The 20796-nt window shown below is 41.8% G+C and overlaps 2 protein-coding genes across 3 annotated transcripts in view; one reads left to right on the top strand and one right to left on the bottom strand.

Moving 5' to 3' along the window:
- Positions 1-9046, top strand: part of git1 (G protein-coupled receptor kinase interacting ArfGAP 1) — a 35123-nt gene extending 26077 nt beyond the window's left edge. For both annotated transcript variants that reach the window (XM_030067533.1, XM_030067532.1), the window contains 5 exons: positions 1952-2032; positions 2573-2649; positions 3338-3520; positions 4682-4745; positions 4888-9046. In XM_030067533.1, coding sequence (XP_029923393.1) covers positions 1952-2032; positions 2573-2649; positions 3338-3520; positions 4682-4745; positions 4888-5103 — 621 coding nt within the window. In that variant the 3' untranslated portion in view covers positions 5104-9046. The remainder of the gene's footprint in view (positions 1-1951; positions 2033-2572; positions 2650-3337; positions 3521-4681; positions 4746-4887) is intronic.
- A 704-nt stretch (positions 9047-9750) lies between these two features.
- Positions 9751-20397, bottom strand: tp53i13 (tumor protein p53 inducible protein 13). The gene is made up of 9 exons (XM_030067534.1): positions 19944-20397; positions 19759-19833; positions 18761-18796; positions 18220-18278; positions 17542-17620; positions 16541-16669; positions 14438-14656; positions 13095-14340; positions 9751-11805 (listed from the first exon to the last, which is right to left on the bottom strand). Exons 1-9 carry the CDS (start codon positions 20058-20060, stop codon positions 11687-11689), a joined length of 2079 nt encoding a protein of 692 aa, XP_029923394.1. The 5' UTR covers positions 20061-20397; the 3' UTR covers positions 9751-11686.
- Positions 20398-20796: the final 399 nt, after the last annotated feature.

Genomic DNA, 20796 nt, shown 5'->3' with positions numbered 1-20796 from the left:
GGTTGGAACCAAAGATCTCAAATTTGGACTCATCAGACCAAAGCACAGATTTCCACTGGTCTAATGTCCATTCCTTGTGTTTCTTGGCCCAAACAAATCTCTTCTGCTTGTTGCCTCTCCTTAGTAGTGGTTTCCCAGCAGCTATTTGACCATGAAGGCCTGATTGGCGCAGTCTCCTCTTAACAGTTGTTCTAGAGATGGGTCTGCTGCTAGAACTCTGTGTGGCATTTATCTGGTCTCTGATCTGAGCTGCTGTTAACTTGCGATTTCTGAGTCTAGTGACTCAGATGAACTTGTCCTCAGAAGCAGAGGTGACTCTTGGTCTTCCTTTCCTGGGTCGGTCGTCATGTGTGCCAGTTTCATTGTAGCGCTTGATGGTTTTTGCGACTCCACTTGGGGACACATTTAAAGTTTTTGCAATTTTCCGGACTGACTGACCTTCATTTCTTAAAGTAATGATGGCCACTCGTTTTTCTTTAGTTAGCTGATTGGTTCTTGCCATAATATGAATTTTAACAGTTGTCCAATAGGGCTGTCGGCTGTGTAGTAACCTGACTTCTGCACAACACAACTGATGGTCCCAACTCCATTGATAAAGCAAGAAATTCCACTAATTAACCCTGATAAGGCACACCTGTGAAGTGAAAACCATTTCAGGTGACTACCTCTTGAAGCTCATCGAGAGAATGCCAAGAGTGTGCAAAGCAGTAATCAGAGCAAAGGGTGGCTATTTTGAAGAAACTAGAATATAAAACATGTTTTCAGTTATTTCACCTTTTTTTGTTAAGTACATAACTCCACATGTGTTCATTCATAGTTTTGATTCCTTCAGTGAGAATCTACAATGTAAATAATCATGAAAATAAAGAAAACGCATTGAATGAGGTGTGTCCAAACTTTTGGCCTGTACTGTATGTATGTATGTATGCATGTATGTATTTATTAATTTATTTGCCACCAGCACCCTACGTACACATACATTTCATCGCAAAGCCATGTACGACTTTACCAATCAACACATTATTTCCAAGATTTTAAGATTTTCATTTATTTCAGGTACTCCACTCATCACTAAACTCTCCTTGAGGGAATAATGAAATCTTGTTATTTGGGATTATTTGAGAGACATCAGTTATCATACACAATTTCATGATTAGCACAGCCCTAGTTATAGCGTTCAGCAGCTGGTGACATGTTGATTTTGTCATTCTGCGTACTCATAAACCAGCAGAAAATGCATACAAATTTGCTCCTGACTCCCATGATGTTTTACAGCCATCATGAGATGCAAAGCTACTTTCACTCGCCACTGCTATCAGCCTCTCTATGGACACCCCCATAGAAGATAGAGGGCGCTGTCCAATTCACCATTTCCTTCCACAACAATTCACCTGTTTGTCTGTTCTTTCTGTCTGTCTGTGTCTCTTTTCACCTGTCTGTCCCTTGCTCACTGCAGTGCAGCCGTGCATCCACTGGATGTAAGCATTCTGTCGTCTGTCTGTCTGTCTGTCATTGGGCATTGCGTTATGTTTGCCATTTCATCCTCAAACGTTGGATTCTCTGACTATATGCTTCTATTTTTTTTTTTGTTGACAATGCACTCTAGTATTGGAGATCAACAACACTGTATGCGTGTAAGCATTTCTTTGGAGATGGATTTGTGTGATGTTTAGTTGTATAGCACCAGTTGGTTTAGTTAAGAATGTTGTTTGACTTTCAGTGTTAGATTGCTGTAGAGGCATGTAGTCTCTGGGATGATGGGTAAACTGCGGAGTTGATCTAGTACTACTCTCATTGGGTCATTCATCTTGTCTTCTTGCCCTCTGCAAAAACCTCTTTCCCTCTGTTTCTCCTTCCATCTCGTTCTTTTGATCTCGCTCTTTCTCACTGTTCCTCCATCTTTTCCTCCTGTTACCTCTCTCCCTCTATCTATCCCACTATCCCTTTCCAGGTGAGGAAGGGTGGTCCTGGAGGCCCAGCACCTTATGGGGGGCAGCATCTGTCTGGATCTGCAGAGATGGGCAGATACATGGTGAGCTCATAGTTTCACGTCAACTAAGGATTCATTTAGTGATGATTCAATATTCAGTCCCTCCAGGAAATTGAGACTATGGGATCGTATTGTATTGCCAAAACAGTGAGCCATAAATGCTGCAAGGGCTTGCAATTTTGACCTAATCCCAGACTTTTATGAAATCACACACACACACACACACACACTCAGTTTAAAAAATACCAGTCTACAAATTTAGGAAAAACACAGTAAAATGCAGTAACACAATACTTGTTTGCAAGAATACACTCAACTGTCAATATAGAATAAAACTTAAAACATCACAAAGATTTTTTTCATCAATTTTAAGTAAAAGGAACAGCAGCATTCTGCATTTTCAGTCAAAAGATCCTGTGAGAGACTGAGTAAAGAATGCCATTAAACAATATATGCTATTTGTTGTCCCTAATCAGAATAATTGCTCCAACTCTTGTCAGTGTTGATGCTGTGTTCTTTCCATTAAGCTCACTGGAGTTTGGTGTGATGGATGATGAGTGTAATGATGTTGTGTGTCCGCAGGTTCCTAAAGCAGAGAAGCACGGCAGTGGCACGGATAGCGACTACGACAACACGCAGACATACGACGTCTCACTAAGGTCAGACTCATTGCGATCTGACTCATTACTGGACACATAAGGATGCATTTGTTATAATTTGTTTTAATTAATTTCAGGAAGCTCCTTTTGTAAAGCACATCCTCTAATTCCTATAGCAGGGCTTATCAGCTTCTCTGCATCTTAAATTTTAGAATGAGATTCAAAAATGAGATATCCACCAGCTGGGAAAAATGGATTTGTATTCTTACAAAATGCCAGCTGGACTTGAAAGTGAAAGTAATCATGGGATATAATTAAGGTTACCAGACAAATAAATATTTACATTACTGAGAGTAGAATGATCTGTATTTTTGAAGTCATGAATCAAGCTTCCACCTGTTCTAAAAATGGTTGTCAAAGACTTAAATTAGGCATGTTTCCTGCTTTTGTTGTACTTTCCAGGCCACATCCCAGAATATTACTCACTGTGAGACCATGCTGTACTCTAAACTCGGCTCAAGGTCCACACGGATGAGGAACTGGCTGATCTTCACTAACAGTTTTTAATGAGAATTGCAGAGCAGATGGGGAGCTAGACAGTCTCTTAAGGCTCTCACCACTTAAAGACAGTGTTGAGGCGCTACTGTCTATCTTCAGCCTCAGCCCACTAAATGTCCTCAGTGACTGTCACCTCTCCTTGTTGGTATAAGGTGTTAATTAAAGTGCATTTGCATTTGTTTCTCATCAGTATGGGCCGCAGCAGCGAGGAAGAAGGCCGCGGGGAGTCTGAGGAGGGAGGAGGTGGAGGTAGCGAGGCGGGGGAGCCGGACCCCACCTTGCCCTGCACAGAGGACGTCATACTGAAAACGGAGCAGGTGACCAAAAATATCCAGGAGCTCCTGAGGGCTGCACAGGAGTTCAAACACGACAGGTAAGAGGGGAGACATGAACGCAAGACACCAGTGAAGGTGCATGCATGCGGAAAACATTTTGTCTGTCTTTGAGTAAATGCTGCAGCCCAATTCTTTAAATGAACATTTGAGTATAATGCACCAGCTGGTCTAAGCATGGTTAGTGTCCCACACACTAACCAGCTACAGACACCTACGCATGTTCTTTATCGTGCCTACACAGAGATCTGTGGATTAGTGGTTGCCTTAGTCACATCACTGTTTACATAAATGATGCTCACTCACATTAAAAGATGATACTGGTCCTATTTTCACTTCTTGTCTATAGTCATGATTGTATCTGTCACAAATATCGTTTGGATACGTGTGTACAGAATATGCTTTGGTAGCTTAGAAGTCAAGGTTAACTTACTGCAATTCACTCCCATTCATGTTTTAAAAAAAAAATGTGAAAAACTCTGTGAGACTTAAAAGTTGTTACACAGGTAATTCCATCTTACAAATACTTTACTGGCATGTACTGTATAAACCTATTAAAATTTGGGCTCTTGAAAGGAACAGTTTTTTCTACTCAAATTCAAATTCTCCTTGGCAGCAGCAGAACCCAAGTATAGTAGAGGTCAATGATTACCTGAAAGTTTCATCACCAAGCACGGAAACGTGCTTTTTATACATAAACTAGAAACTGCTGCGCTCACTATTCAGCCTGGCATACATCTAAACTGAGCAGCTAGCTCCAGCTAAGGACTTGAGTTAACAAGTGGACCAAAAAAAACCTCTTCAGGCTTTAATTACTGACCAGATTTGGTTTGATATGTATAGATTTTAAGTGATTATAATGAATACAGACAGTAATTATAGCTGATGACTCAGTATTCACGAGATGGAATAACATGTAGCAACAAGTTTCAGCCAGCGGATTTTCACATTTTTAAATGTGAATGGGTCACATAATTGTTGATGAAAAGGTTAAATAGGACCAGTGTTGTCCTTTAAGACGTAGTAGTTCAATAGATGATGTTTTCAGTGTTTCTGTTTACTTCAGTAGTAGACATTGCCAGAGTTAGGGGTGTCAAAAGTCTGTCCTTGTCGTACAAAAACAGTTTGGAGTAAAGTACCCAGCCAGTCGAGAGCATCAGTCAGTGGCTCTATGTAACACCATCATGTCCTCTCCTCTTCAGTTTCGTTCCATGTTCTGAGAAGATCCACTCTGCTGTCACTGAGATGGCCTCGCTCTTCCCCAAAGTAAGTTCCCTGTCCTACCTGCTGCTTCTCCATGTCTTTCTATGTTTTTTTCTCACTGTCACCCTTCCTTGCCTTCCTTTCTCCTTTCATCTTCAGCCTTTACATGTGAGGTGAGTCTTGACTCTTCTTCATCTCCCCCTAGCGTCCGGCATTAGATGCAGTCCACTGCTCACTGCGCCTGCTGGCCTCCAGCGCTTCACGGTTGCAAGTTGAGTGCCGCAAGGCCTCGCCCTCGGAGCCCGGGGCCCCTGCCGTGGACTACCAGCTCCTCACCCAGCAGGTCATCCAGTGCGCCTATGACATCGCCAAGGCCGCCAAGCAACTGGTCACCATCACCACTCGTGAGAAGAAACAGTGACCCATGGATGGAAGGATGGATCGGATGATGGATGGATGGATGGAGAGAGACATGGGAGAGTGAGGACAAGGATCACTGCATGGACTGGCAAGGGGGGGGCTACTAGGAGAGGAAGAGAAAGAACAAATGATCACAGATGCAGATGCAAGGAAGGGAGTGGGAGTGCGACTGAGAAAATGATGTGGAGTGGAGGAAAGGAAAATGAATGGAGGGACAGAACAAAACAGAGAGAGGGTATGGGAATGCCAAGAAAACAGGCAGAGGAAAGTAAGAGGGAGAATTAATAGTTTAGATATTAACACTACAGAGACAAATGTGTAGGAAAAGGAAGAATTCCACACAAGGGGGAGGGGTAAACGTGATCTCTCAAGTACTTTGTCGAACAAAAGTAGGAAAAGACAAGTGGTAGGATCCAGCATCAGAATTACAGCCTGCCACATCCCAAAATAAACTGTGTTGGAATCAGTGATGTATAATAACCGCTTTAACTGTGATATGCAATGGTGGTGATGTACAGAGAACGTGTCCCAAGATATCTCTGCTCTGTTTATTCTCACCTCACACTTGCCGTCCCTCCCTCTCTCCACTCATCTTTACTAGTGAGGGTGGAAGTGTATCCTGTGAGAGAGGTATAGGGAATTAGATTGGTGAAACCTTGATATACACCACATCATCTCCGTCCGTCCCTCCCTTCGTTCCCTTTTCCCAGAGTGGAGTCGGGATGTTCCTCCTCTCCTCTCCAGCACGTCCCTATGCCTCCCTCTCTCTCTCTCCCTCTCTCTCTCTCTCTCTCCATCCACATCTACAGAAAACAAGGCCCTGCTGTCTTCTATCCCGCTCCAGACAGGATGAGCTGGCGGTGGGGAGAGGGGTCTTCAGGGTGTCCCGCCCCAAGCCCAACCTGGCTCTCAGATGCTTGCTCCTGGGTCAGCCTTAGCAGAGGGTCCCACTTCTTTCCCACCAGTCTGTGGTTCTCCAGACCCCCTCCAATATGCCTCACCTCGAATTGGTGGTACACAGCATGACTTGGCATGTTTTCCTTTCCTTTCCTTCTCTTCTTTTTCTTTGTATTTTTGTTCTTGTGAAAATGCGGATCGATCTGGTCTGCACCTCTGAGGACATAAATTACTGACTTAAGAAAACAAAACACTTACACTGGAATAATTGTGATTTGTTATTATTGTTTATCATGCCTATTGTTTTTTTTTGTATTGATATTTTTACTGACTGTCATCATGATTTAACTGTTTATGTATGTTTATTTCAGTGTCTCAAATATGATTCTCATTCAGTGGAATAGGGAGACAGCTGGGAGTACGTGCTCAACCTCTGACTGGGGTAGAAACACATGCACAGACACAAACACACAGAAATATAACCTGTGAAATGGTCCTCAACACTTCTCACGCACTCCTTTTCTTCTCTGGGTGACAGTTGAGTTGGTTTTTTTTATATTTTTTTGTTTTGTACATGTCATGTTGTGATATGTCCTGTGGCCAAGGGGTTGAACAGTTGCCAAAGGGGAAAGGGAGTGGGGGGATTGTTATTTTTTATTTTATTTTATTATTATTATTTTTTTTTTTGATTTTCTGTCAGACTGAAAGTCCCTTGGTGCGCTATGACAGGACCTTGGTCAGACGGCACGATCATGTTTCCTCAACTGTTTTCTGTGCACTTGATTTACCATGCAACTTGCCTGATTTAACAGAGCCAGTGGAATCATCTCAGAATCAAACCCACATCCATTCGCTGTGCCAAGCAAGATGATAAAATTAAGTGCGCCATTTGGTCCAGATTGTGTATGAGGATCAGCCCCCCCCACCCCATTCTGGCTTTAAGACAGTATGTCATTCACACAACAGGCCTGAACAACACAGCAACCATTAGTTGCATGCATGTTGTCAAATGTTCAGCCACATATTAGACTGATATAGCATACCGGTATGTTGCAGCTAGCTTTACGTAGATCCGGGCCACAGAAGTCGTGACTTCAAGCTCACCGTCTCTGAACTCTGCCAATGGGAGACAACATCGGGAACAAAGATGTTTTTTTACAAGCAAGATACCGCACTTAGCCTACTGTAGGTTTAAAAACTTCTTGTACTGTGCCGAACAAATTTGGCCATGTCTGTAAACAAGGATGCAGATGGGCTGTACTGAGTCCTTTCTAGCAGTTAGCTGATCTGACTAACTCAAGGACTTCCTGTTCTAGTTTAGATTGACCTCTAACCCGTCTTCAGTGATTCTTTGGCTGGTTTCTCAAGGTTTTTGTGGCTGAAATGGTTGGCTGTTCCTTGCGTTGGTTGACTCTCAATGCATGCTCTCAGTGCACAGCATGTCTGTGTGTTGAATTTCCTCAAGCGAAACCCTGTCCTCATCCTTCAAACAGCAACTATATGACTGTTCCTTTTTCCTTGTTTTGCTGCCTTCAGCAAGGATCAGTTACAACTTAACCTCCAAACACTTTGAGAGATCCATGCCAAAACACCCACAGCACTTCTGTCTCCACTTTATTCATGTTTTATTTTTTTTCCCTTCCAACCATCACCTAGGGTCTCTGACTGTCAGTGTTTGTCAGTCATTCATCTGGTGTTACGTCCCTGTAGCAAAGGATTGGTTGGATGTTTGCTCCGTTCCCTGTCAAAACAAATCATGTCCAGAAGACTGTTGAAATGCATCATCGTTAGTGATAATGTATGCCTTTGCACATCTTCATCTCCTGTTTGACTGGCTTAGATACAGTGATGTTGTACTGTCTGCTGAGAGAACACACATAAACACAGCACACACACACACACACACACACACACACACACACACACACACACGGGGCCAGTAGAACAGCTTTTGACGACTTGTCCCTTCAATCATCGCCCGAGTTCTAGACGAGAACCATATATATGAACGTATATTTTCATGGTATATTTTATATTAAGCTATATGTTAGGATTATGTTTGCAAGTTATTTATGTCTGTTGCCAAAGTGTGCTTCAGGCTGTGGGATCCATTTACCTAATCTCCAGTCAGCCCCTAGGTCTTGATACCCTATGCACTTGTGAATACCTTGATATGGGTTTTGTGAGTACTGTTATTCTGTGGTATCCCCCGGCCACCGCACCTCCCCTTCCAATCTAGTCTCTGGTTACAATGTATGTGTTAATGATCCTGTCAGAACATGAAGCAAAGAGCATGAACAACAGCGTGGGCTAAGTGTGGCTCATTTTGTCATGGTGTGGTATCAGTTGCACTATATTGAAACGCCAGGTGGGTGACATAGCTTGTAAATGATGTTGTTCGCCCACTCAGAGGTCTTGGTGTGCAGGGTTGCAGGACGTTGGGGTCTGATTTGGAATGGGGCCATAGGGAAGGTCTGAAGCGCACTTGGGCTCAGCAGTACAGTCATCTCAATCAGTGGGAGGGGAGGAGAAGGGGAAGGGGCTGAAATGCACAAGGCCTAGTCCTTCCCTGGTTTAGTGCACACTACGTAGGGTGCCTCTAGTGTGAATGTTAGATGCTCCTGTCTGTCTGTGTTCAGCATTTCCACACCAACAATCCACCCAGAAAGCCGCACACATTTTTCCATTGCCTGACACACACACACACACACACACACACACATCAAGTGGACCAAGCCTTCCACAAGTACATATGGAGTGATGAAAACATTAATGAAACACACTTGCAGCCAGTAAACAACACTTTTCACATTCAAACACACACCTGATGTCCAGCAGTTGGCAGTGCACTGTGGCCTGTACTGTTGCTGTCCCTGTGTTTCTTCACAGCTCTACACTTTGGGAGATGGGTGACGGGAGAGTTATCTTTTAACAGAAGATGTTAAAAACTGTATAAAGTAGAGAAAACAATGACTTTAAAAGGTCAATCGTAATGGAAACTCATAAGCTGTACATTTGTAATAAAATAATAAAACAAGTTAATTGTCCTGGGTCTGTCTGTATTTTGTGTTTGTGTTTACTTACAGTGGTATATGGATGTGGTATAGAGATTGTGCTGACAGTGTTGGCTTGTCTGTATGTGTGTAATGCCTGAAGAAAGATTCAACACCTCGAGTGTGGAAGTTCTGTATTTGTAAGTTTTGTATTTTGTATGGAGGGCTATGGGCTGACATTTAACAATGGGATTTCTATATCTAAGCAAGTGTGTGTATATCTTTATCTATTCCTATCTATCTATCTATGAAATTTTTTTTAGGTAAATAATTTTATATAGATGGCTGTCAAGTGATTTGGTCAGATGAGTCACCCGTCACCATGTTCTGGACAAGTGGGTGGGGGTCTGATGACCCTTCTGCTGTGGGGAGCGTTTTCCTGGTACAGTCTGGCTTCACTAGCCTCCTTAGAGGGAAATGTCACTGCAAATCAACACAAAGTTAATCTGAGTGAGCACTTTTATCCTATGCCAAGGCACATTGAAGCTGCTCTGGCAGCTTGTGGTGCCCAAACAGCTTAACTAAGAATGTTGTTTTTTTTCCTGTTTAACTTGACACCTGCCTGTTCAAGAATTTAATCTCCCCACTTCCAGTTTCAAATTAAGCACACACAAAATCTATCACTACTTTTTCACTCTTGTACAGTACATTTGTGTTTAATGTTTAACCGTGCTGTCTTCCAGCAGTTCTTACACCACTTGTTCATTGAGCTTTATTGGTTCAGTCATTCACGGTAATCACACTCCATGACATAGCAATGGATCGAGGTGCAGCTGGACGCAGTCCAGGTGCTGCTGGAGCAACAGCCTAATCATTTCTCTGACTGAGGTCTACAAATCTCACTGACAGCCTGTCAGGACATGTAAATATCTACAGTATGGCAACCACAAATCTTGAAGATGTAGTTGTGTTTGAAAATCTATGCACCACATGACTGTACAATGTTTTTATCATTAGCATGCCATGTTTGAAACTTAAAACAATCACCTTTTTGAACATACTGTACATAATGGTAGCAATCCAGACCCTGACAGTCTTGCCAGACAATATAAAACAGTGGTTTTCAAAGTATGGGCTGGGGACCTTTACGGTTCAATAAAGGGACGTTGAGGGGGTCCTCAGCATAATGAGTAAGTTTGATTTCACTATTATTGAATTCACTAAAAACTGGTATAATTTTTAAAGGAGTAATCATTAAGATCTATTTGCCAGTGTTCAAAGTATGACATCTAATTTCAGCATCCCTATAGAGCAAATTCACCTCAAAAGGGGCTTCACGGCCTCATGAATGTCAATGTCAGGGTGTGGACTGATTTCCATGGCAACATCATTTTAAAGAGTGCATGTGCTCCTCAACACCTCTGTCAAGTAATTTAATGTCATTACTAGTATCCCTGTCTACACAATCTATCCAAAAGTTTCTCTAAAACAGAGCATTTCTCATGTTCGTACCGTCCCTTGACAACACATACATAACACAACGTTGCTTACAACAGCAACTTACTCACACTAAACCTTCACAGGTAAAAAACAATCCATTGCTATAAAACAAGATGAGTATAAAACAAAATACATGTATAAGGCAATACACTTAAAATCCTTGGGTAGAAAGTGTGGCCACAAATGGAGACATCATGTCAGAATTAACAATCAGCATTGATGGTACTAAAAAAAAAAAAAAAAAAAAAGCGTAGTGCACAACATTGGGTTTTAAATGTTGCATATTGCAGAGAAAACAAAAATGGTTTACACATTTATACTGCACTGAACTAAACCTGAGGGCCTTTCTTTGGACTGCAAAGCTATCTTCACAGACACCCTTGCACAGCACTTGATAAGTTGCAGAAAAGAAAATATGAATTCATCCTGAAAGTGCTACCCCGTGGTTCCAATGACAAATATGGAAAAGGAGCTGTGTGTTCTTTTCAAATGTAAATGAAGATATTTTTGCACTATGATAAAAGTACCATGTGAAGACGGCTTGAAGGTCCAAACCAGAACTGTCTAATTAAAGGTTGTGTGGGCTTAAATCACTAGGATGCAGCTAGTCAACAGACACTAGCTTGTTTTGTGACTTTGTGTCTATTTTTTTTTCAGGTCTAGGGCTTTGAAATATTCAGTTAATATTAAAATGATAGTGTCTAACTCCAACCTGCCTTTGGTATGAAATCACTGCTTCTGTTCCAGCAGTGGACTGGATTGTCAGCCAAGCCTTTTTGTTATCTAATTTTGTCCACATCACCTTCATTGCGCACATATCTATTTTCTCAATCCAAAGGCAGTGTATGAGAAATTATTTTGACCACAGGATATCACTGATACTGCAGCTGCTTTGTGGTATTTAAGCTTAAGGTTATCCAGCTATGTGTCCTACCCTTGTGCAGAAGGTGGCACAGTCCAGTCCTGTCAGGTAAATAGTGGAGCGGGTGAAAGAGTTCTAGTACATGCCACATGGACGTGCACACACTGTACAAAATACACAGAGCACTGTCCTAATAAGAAGTTGTACTGCACAGTCCAGGTCTCAGTTCTCCCTGTTTCACAGATGAGATGGTACTGATGTATTTTGAGATAAGAAGTCTGTTCTCAATTTCCTCTGCATGCATGAAGACCTGGACCTGTTCACAGAGGTTCTTAGGGATGTTTCCATTGCTCCTCATCTGAGCTGGTGGAGCTGGGGAGGAGAACACACTCTTGTCTTCTGCCTCTCTTCCGCCTCGTCTTCGCAATCTTCAGCCTCCTGCGGATCACATCTGAAACACAAACACATTAATGAGACAAACTAAGAATATATACACTGAGGCAGCATGTGTATGTCTTGTAAAGACTGCAGAGAAATATCAGTGTATTAACTCAAGTGCAAACTGCACTACTAAGAATGTGATCTGCATCAGTTTTTCTTGAAGTGCAAAATTAGTGTATAGCCTAACTGCTGTATGCACACAAGACACAAAAAAGCCACATGGTGGTATATGAATGAATTTCACTTACACCCGGGGCCACAGGCTCATGGATACATGCTGCCACTTCGTCTCAGAGAAGGACTCATTACAGAAACATCCCAAAACCAATGCCTTAGTCATAAAAAAAGGACTCACAATACACTGGTTATGCTCCATGTTAGGACTACCAGCTGGGATACCTATTTACTCATTGAATCTATTTCAGTCATGAGGGTGAGTGGGAATTGAGAGTAAAATGGTACTTTGAAAGGTTTTTTAAAATGTGTTTGGGACATATTTTCCATCATGATTGCTTACTTCACAGGAGAGTGTTAATAAAAACTGTAAGGGAATAGTTATCACATGTTAACTGTCAATTTGATCCTTTTTTAGCATTACTCAAGCATTTTGTGGCTTGCCAATCTGAATATAACTAATAATTGTGAGTTCACTTTATATACTATAGACTTTACACTGACAACACTACTGGATTTGCTACATTCTCACATATCCATATTTGTGATTACCACTAAAGATGCTGATGTGATGAGGGATGTATAAGGGTCTCATGTACTCACAGACATTTAGTGGACACATATGTAATACAGGCTGTGGTTTTGTGCAGTGTCGTGCTTGTTCTCTATTATATGTTGGTTTTTGGGGGAGTTTTTTTCCTTCCTGCTATGATGGGGAGGGGCTGTCTTGTTTGTTGTAAACTTGAGGGCCTGTAAAGCTTTTTAAACTTTAACAGCAATTTGGGCCGTGAATAAATTTGTACTTTAATAAAATCCACGAACAGGGTGCAGCTCAAAATTTGGAGCAGCAATTACTATTACAAGTAAAATGTTACATTTTATTTATACCAGTAAGAAGATGATGCTCCTGCTTGACCCTTGCAGGGAGTTCAGATATAAAACAGTAATCCTAGTTCATTATGGAACCAGTGTCTTGCCCAAGGATATTTCAGCACAATGGATATGTACCAACACTGGGACTTTGCCCCATGCCAACAACTTGTAAAAAGACCTTTCTAACAACTGGGCCGCCCTGCTGTGAAATGTGTGGTTCAGCAGTATGGTGCGATCCCAACAGCCACCTACCTGCTACGCTGTCATAGTCCTGCCGTGGGTCATGCCAGTAGAGACTGGGCGTGGTCCTCCAGTGGCGGTACAAGCGTGTGTGGAGCACTGACAGTGCCAAGAGCACCAGCAGGAAGCCCAGTGCTGCCGCTGCCCAGACCGCCTCATCTGTCCTGGGGGTCCTTGGCATCCCCCTGCTCAACACACCAGCTCGGTCCTGTGTTCCAGATGCCTCAGCGCAGTCACAGTGGCCGTCTGGGTCACAGTCTCCACAGTCATGGGTGTTAGGCAGGTAACTGGCTGGCTGAGGGAGTCTGTGATTGTTCTGGGGCAGAAGATCAGGTAGGGACTGGGTTTGGGATGCAGAGTCAAAGCCAGTTTTTTTAGTTTTGCTGTGAATGTGTGTGTTACTCTGTGTTTGATTATGCTCCACCTCCCGCTCTTTTACATCTACTACTTCATTATCCTTCATCTTGTCGTGTGCTATGTTGTCCTTATCAAAGTCCTTCTGTGTTGGGGTGCATTTAGCTGAGACTTTGTCTCCCTGTTCAGTAATGTCTGTATTGTCTTCTATAGCATTTTCTTTGCTAGGGGGAAGGGCTGCTTGTCCCTGAACCCAATGTGGAGTTTCAGTCTTGGTGCTAACTGAGTGTTCACTGGACACACCATTTGGAATAACTTCATTCCCAGCTAAGGAGTTTGGGTATTTGAGGTCAGGAGGTTCAGGATTGGACTGTAGTGGTTTTGCCGGTGGTGTTAGGCTGTGATTCTCAGGCTCAGCATTAAGTTTAGGCTCAGAGGACGTGGATCCACGAGGCGCAGGGGTAAGCATAGCTTTCGATGCACCAGACACTAAAAGAGATGCAGACTTGTTGGAGATCTCGGACTCGGGAGAAAAAGGAGCATCCCTGGGTCCAGGGGAGTTTGCTCTGAGGCTGGCCTCAGAGGAAGTCCTTGTCCTTGGAAGAGGCTCTGCTGATGGTTCAGATGTTTTGCTGTGAATCTGGATCTTCTCTGTGATATTGAAAATGGTTCCACTGGTCTGGTTAGTCAACTGAGGGAGGCCATGTGCTGCTGTGTTTTCTCTCTCCTCCTTATCCTCTGCGTTCTCCTGGTTTTCTCTGATGACAGCTCGGCTCTGTCTGCGTTTCTTCTCCTCTTTCATTTTTATCATACTTCTCCTCTTTTTCCTTGACTGTAACTCTGCATCCATCCCTCCATCCAGGAGTGGAAAGAGGGTCTGCTCACAGCACTGCCTCACAGACTCCTGGGAGTTTGGAATAAAAGCTAGTCAATGCAACATAGTGATAATTAACACCATCTACATCGACAAAATCAGGACAGTCACCAGCCAATAACTGTACCTTTGTCTCTGTTGTCTGTAGGTGCATGTATTGCTGCTCTCGCTTTCTTGACAGATGCTTCTCTGCTGGCCATGTCAACAAGAGGTCATACTTCCTGGTCTGCCACACATCACCATACCTACTTCCGGTGGTGGTTGTTGTCTCCAGCCAGCTGCAGATGTCTGAAGTGGCCACAGTAGGCAGCTCCAAAGTACGACCCCAGGATACCAAGGCTACCGGCTGAACAAAGATGGACAGTCAATAATCCTGTAGGGCTAAAATATCATGCGAAAAATCACACATTTCTAATCTCAATCCCTCTCTTCTACTTGTAATTGCTTTCAAAAATTCCCTTTGTCTCTCACCTTTGCTATGATTTTATTTCTCTTCCTAGAACTTCTCTCATACAGAATTCTTCAATGGTCTCAAAAACATTGTCAGGGTACTACAGATCTGAACCGTGCATTCCTTACTATTAGTTGCTTTAATGTATTTCAAGGATTTTAAGGTTGTTTACTGTTCCACTAAATTGCTGTGAATAAGTGTTAGCTAAAATGCAATATTATGAGCAAAGACCAAACACCCTCTTCCCGCAATGCAAAAATGGTCCAGGAAGCATATTGTGATGAATGTGGCCAAGCCATGTTGGTGAAAATTACTCCACAAATTCAATATGCTCAGTATACTAATTACAGATTGCCTGTTCTTAAAAAGTAATTAAAACTTACTGCTGAAGCTTACAATCACTTACTTTTAATCGTTTACTTTTTAGATCCCTAGCATTAGGATTTTTCCAGTGGTTAATCTGTTTGGTTTGCTTTACAGAGTAACCACACACAAATGCTACTTTTGTAGTGGTTCACTGAGCTTAATGTAAAGCTAGTTGAGATGCATGTTTCACACACTGGGATTGACTGACACAGCATTAAAGCATGTCTCTAATGTGTGGATCAGACTACAAGACTGCTGATCATCTTTCCCAACTAGAGCGGTTCAAACTAAATTCTTGCCTTCTAATTAAGCAACTATTCACAAAAGGAAATGAGACAAATATGGGGGTCACACACTAAGATGAGGGATCACATATTGATTCTGTCAATCAAAAAGATGAAGCCATTCATCCAGAACAATTCACTGTAAATTTAATTACAAAACAGATGATCCCATTTTTTTTTTTTAATAAGCTCTAGCTCCAGTCATTACAAATGTATTTTGAAGTGACATTATTACAAAGAAAACAATGAGAAATAATTTTGTATGACATGTCTTTCATTTAATTTGTAATTGCATACTTATGCAGCCTCATCCAAACATGCTGGGATTTTATACTATTTTACGAGATTTAATCCTCCAACTCAAACTGCACAGTAAATTATCAAGTGTGTAGGAAGTATAGTTGTGTTTCTTCTTTCTTATTTACTCTACATGAGTGGGCACTGATGTTGTAAAAAGTGTCTTCTCTTCCATTTCAATGCCTTTTTCTTCATATATCTGCAGCTACAATAAATCCCAATCGTTTGTTGCCAGTGTCATTCTTAGAATTCAGTGTAAGGGAGTCTTGCACTGCTGCATACAACAGGAGCCCAACCAGGCTGTCTGACAAAATCACACATTTGAAATAAACAAATAAATAAATAAATAAGTCATTAAATGGATGGATAAATAAGTGCAAGATGTCCAGAGCCAGTGTGCATTTGCACCAAGCATACTGACCAACACCCAACTTGGCAATGATGTTGCCTCCCTTGAAAAAAGAAAGACCCTAAACATACATGATGAAAAACTGCTCCATTTTCTTTGTTTAAGGGGACTGTGGCTGGACCAAATAAATGGTAAAAGGGCAAAAAAATAGTTGACTATGACTAGTTGACTAGACTAAAATGCTTGTGTCTGAGTAGCCTGTATAACTGTCTGACCTGCTTCAACATTATTTAACAGATACCTGATAGGCCTGGTTGTGTCCAGCTGATACCTAATAGCAAGTTTTCAACACAGTCAAGGCATCTAATACAAGTTATCAAAACTAGTAACTTCTCAACAGGTGATCAGAAAATGCATTTGCTTAACTGCAATGCTGAGCTGCCTTGCACAGCACTGACCACTGAGTCAAAGAGTTTGTCTTACCGTCTGTTTTTTGAGCTCTGGGTGCAAGGTAAGGATGTAGTCAGACAGACAAGAGCGGGCCAGGACGGACAGAAGGAGACGCTCACGCAGAGCAGCACAGGGGTGGTACAGCAATACAGTAGCTCCATGCTGGAAAATGCACACACAGAGAAACAAACACCCATGAGGCCATTATTATCAACAGGCTCCCACCACAACCTTGATGTAAAATTGCATTACCTTTCAATTATTTTAGCAGCAAAGTCAGAGTGCCTCAGCAACCTAAATGTTGTTAATGTTAAGCCATGGAAAGTTCAAAAGGAGTAAACAATTTGGGATCCTCTAGAGTTAAGCTAACTGTGGAGAAAAGTAGTCGACAACACATACTGTGATGATTGTGTTAAAGGGGTATTTCACCACTGGAAAGGTGGTCTTTCCATAAAACCAATCTGTTTCTGCAGTAGAGATGCTGAAATATTTTAGAAATCGGTGCTACATGACCAGAGATAACAGAGAAAAGGGGCTGCAGTATTCCCTTTTGCTCAAAAGGTAGAAAACCTACAACAACCAGAATGCACTGGGCTCTTTGCCTTGCAATGGCTTGCAGGAGTAGAAAAAAAATCTCTTAGACAACATCTGTTTGTTCACAAAAAAAAAAAAAAACCTTTAGTCACGATGGTGCTGATTTGAATTGTTCCCAGGTGCAAGGACTCGATGAGGAAACAGCGTGCTGGAGTGAGTTATTATTGGTTGCCAGTAAAGGATCCTGAGTGTTGTAGGCAGCAACAATATGGAGAGAACAGACTATGGGAAGTCTTGAGTTTGTACTCTCCAATTCAAACTGGAGGACTATGAACACATTGTTTTGGCTCAAAACACTCTGTGGGAGCTGTCAAACTCTCAGCACGACTGCCATCAAAACACCTACTCATTTACTGTACGTGCCAAAACACTACATGTTGTGGTCAGTGTGGAGACAAAGGCAGAAACAATATGAAAAAATATCCCCTATTGTGGCTTACATGCAGGTTATTGAGCCATCGTTGAGGAGGACAGTACAGGTACTCTCCACTCTCTGCCTTCACTGGTCTGTATGCCCCGCTGCAACACACACACACACACACACACACACACACACACACACACACACACAAACACAAACACAAATTAACTCCCTTGACAGCCCACGTAACGTAAATTATATTTCAACTATTTTACTGCATTGTTACAAAGTACAGGCACCATGGGAACATGAGCGCAAAAAAAGCATTGCCATGTCATTTGTGATGACTGGTGTTGTATACATATCAGTATTTGCATGCATGTGTGTTTAAATGAAAGGAACAATTCACCTAAAAGAGAAAAAAACATAAACTGTATCTCTGACTCCAAGGAGCATGAATTCAGGGTGAACAATAGTTTGTTGCTGTCCTCTGGCAAGAAATTGTTCCCAACAAAACTATTTACCAGTGATGGCTGCAGATTATGTAGAGCATCCATCTCATGTTTTTTGTTAAGTCTGGACTGTGAAATCCACAAAACAATAACCATCCAGTCATGTTTTATCATCCCATCATGTTTTATTATATGAACTGTTCCTTTAAGTCCCCTAACTTGTGTAACTTAGACAACCCAGTGAACTACAGTGGGCCAACTTCTGGTTGGCCTGCTGTATCATATCTCTGTGCACAAAGCCTCACCTGTTGGGAATGGTGTGGTTATAGGAGATTCGTTTGTCCATGCATACCTGTCGGGCTGGCTGTGGTGAAAAGAAACAAGGTCAAATCAGGCATCGTCACTTCTACATCTAGGTTAAACCCACACACCAAAACATGAAACACCCACAAGATAAAAAAGAAGGTAGGGGATGCTCAGTTTTGACCTATTTGTTGTGGTTGTATTGACTTGAACTGCTACTACAACAAAAACAAAGTGTGTACCAATCTGCCTGTATATTTTTGTTAACCAACACTGTGGCTGAGGTCAATATGCAGACAACACTTCTTCTAATATTATATCAAGAGTAAAACCTCTCATTATGAAGTCTGAAGCATTCATTAATAATTTGTGAACTTTGGAATCAGATGTGGCAGATGCATGGTTATCTTGTTCTGTTTTGATGTTTGGAAACAGCCATATCACGTCTGTGTCTGCAGGGGTCAAAGGTTCTGGGGGAAGTGTCCATCAACATAGCAGCTGCCGGAAGACAAAGACTTGTGTTTACCATTTGTGTTGACTCACCTCAGGATCATATACCGTGTCGATACTGGAACTCCTCTGCAGATAGAGGAGAAAGGAACATGGACAGCTTGGTTTTTGAAAGTAGGGCAATTTTAAAAAAGAAATCATATCAACCATCATTATCTGATGATATTTACACACACACACACACACACACACACAAATGATAGAGGAGCAGATACAAGTATGCTTATTAACAAAGCCCTGGAATATAGCTGAGCGCTGAGCTGAGTTAAAGTCGCTCTTTTTCTTATTTCAGATGGGCTGCTTTTTCCATGCTTTTTTCATTACTATTTTTATAAACATAAATCATACATTTAGATGTGAATCAGTCTTAAGGATAAAAAGGTCTGACGTTTGTGCAATGGATTTGAGAATCAACCAACTCCACTGAAAGCAAACCTATTTCTAATGATGCAGTAATCGACAAATAGTTACTACAACCAGTTTTGAGTATTTGTATTGTATCTGTGAGTATTTAACCTACTTAATGTACCAGGTGGGTGGGATGTACCACATCAGAATGATTCTGACAGTGTCTACACAGTTTCCACTCATATAAACAGTTTGCTAAATGAATGTCCAAGTACTTTCCATATGCACACTTAATGTCTACACTTAATGTCTATAATTGTATATTGTATATAGGATTGTATATGGGAGTGTGTGTATATATATAGATAGATAGATAGATAGATAGATAGATATACTTTCTATTTTATTTTTATTTTTATCTATTTTACTTTTACAGTGCTGGAGTTGTTGCCACTGCATTTCACTGCTGCTGTACTTGTACATTCATGCATGTGACAAATAAAAGTCTTGAATCTTGCATCTTTACTGTAAGTGTTTATACTTCCTGGTACTCTGTCTCTGTGTATTAGTCTATGTGGCAAACCTCAGCAATGTGGCACCTGAACGAGCTGTAACAAACAAAGGGCTTAAGATGATGGGTTATTATGACTAAACGGGACTAAGTTAGGAGTGTGCGTGGTTACCTCAGTGGACACCGGCCAAGTTGAGCCAGGACAGTCCCACAGTGCGTCCTGAGGCAGGTCCTTCTCCAAAGAGAACTGTAAGCAGAGACAAAAAAAAATAAATAAATAAATAAATCAAATCAAATCAATACGCCTAGGATAGCCTATTCGTTGTGTAACGTACAGAGACAGGAATGAACTCCTACCTTTCCGCTGTCGCATCGTGGCCACGGAGACCCAGCGGTACCGCACCGACCCACACTGACCCACAGGGCGGCCAGCACAGTCACCGTCACCGGCGGGGAAGTCGTTTGGCTCCGCATGGTGACAGCCAGTCACTCAGGTATTATTAGACACAAACTTAGCTTGTATACCGCTCTCTACGGAGCGGTATACAAAGGGCTGACCTTTCATAGTCCCCAAACACTCATTTGCTCTGGCAAACGTCCATACCAAAACAGAAGTGAAAACGACGTGCGAGCGTGCGCTAAAAAAAAAAAAAAAAAAAAAGCAAACCGTCACGCCGACAGGAATATCGGTTGTCGGGTTTTATCCTACGTAAACTTTGCTTGTTTTACCGTTACAACATAATGTTAACACTGTGCCCGGTTTTTAGGACACGCAGAAAAGGGTAAAAGCGTGCTGACAAATGTTCCCCTCTCTGGGTAGACCAATGTTAATAACATGATCACATTACAAACAAACAAATAGTACTTCCGGTTTTAGTTTCAAATTCAAGTCCTAACCGAGGAACACAACTTGATATGCCTTGATATCGGATTTTGTATCTATTGTCAGATATACTTGACATGACACCATGATTCTACTGTGTGTTATACGTATTTTGTAAGTCGGTGCAGCTCGATATTTGTTATTTTCGCATAAGTAGTTATTAACTTTGGTGTTATATTTTGAAAGCGTATTTTCTGATTATCCACTCGCTGACTTGACGCACTTGTGGAGGATGGAAACACTGAAGGGACATAAAATATTGCGTTTCCTTTTTTTACAGGTTAGGTGGTCGTTTTGGTTTATTGCTTAAGGTTTGGTAAATGGTGG

The sequence above is a fragment of the Myripristis murdjan genome, chromosome 13 (genome assembly GCF_902150065.1).
Source record: "Myripristis murdjan chromosome 13, fMyrMur1.1, whole genome shotgun sequence".
NCBI classification, from domain to species: Eukaryota; Metazoa; Chordata; class Actinopteri; order Holocentriformes; family Holocentridae; genus Myripristis; species Myripristis murdjan.
Note: the sequence above shows the minus strand (reverse complement) of the source record. Positions and strands in the feature narration are given on the sequence as shown.

Bases quoted from the DNA above. Each gene is read 5' to 3' on its own strand.
- tp53i13 (XM_030067534.1), bottom strand. From the start codon at position 20,060: ATGCGGAGCCAAACGACTTCCCCGCCGGTGACGGTGACTGTGCTGGCC. The intron at 19,834-19,943 runs GTAGGAGTTCAT...CTCTGCTTACAG, and splicing joins CACGATGCGACAGCGGAAAG to TTCTCTTTGGAGAAGGACCT. The intron at 18,279-18,760 runs GTGAGTCAACAC...TTTTCACCACAG, and splicing joins ACACGGTATATGATCCTGAG to CCAGCCCGACAGGTATGCAT.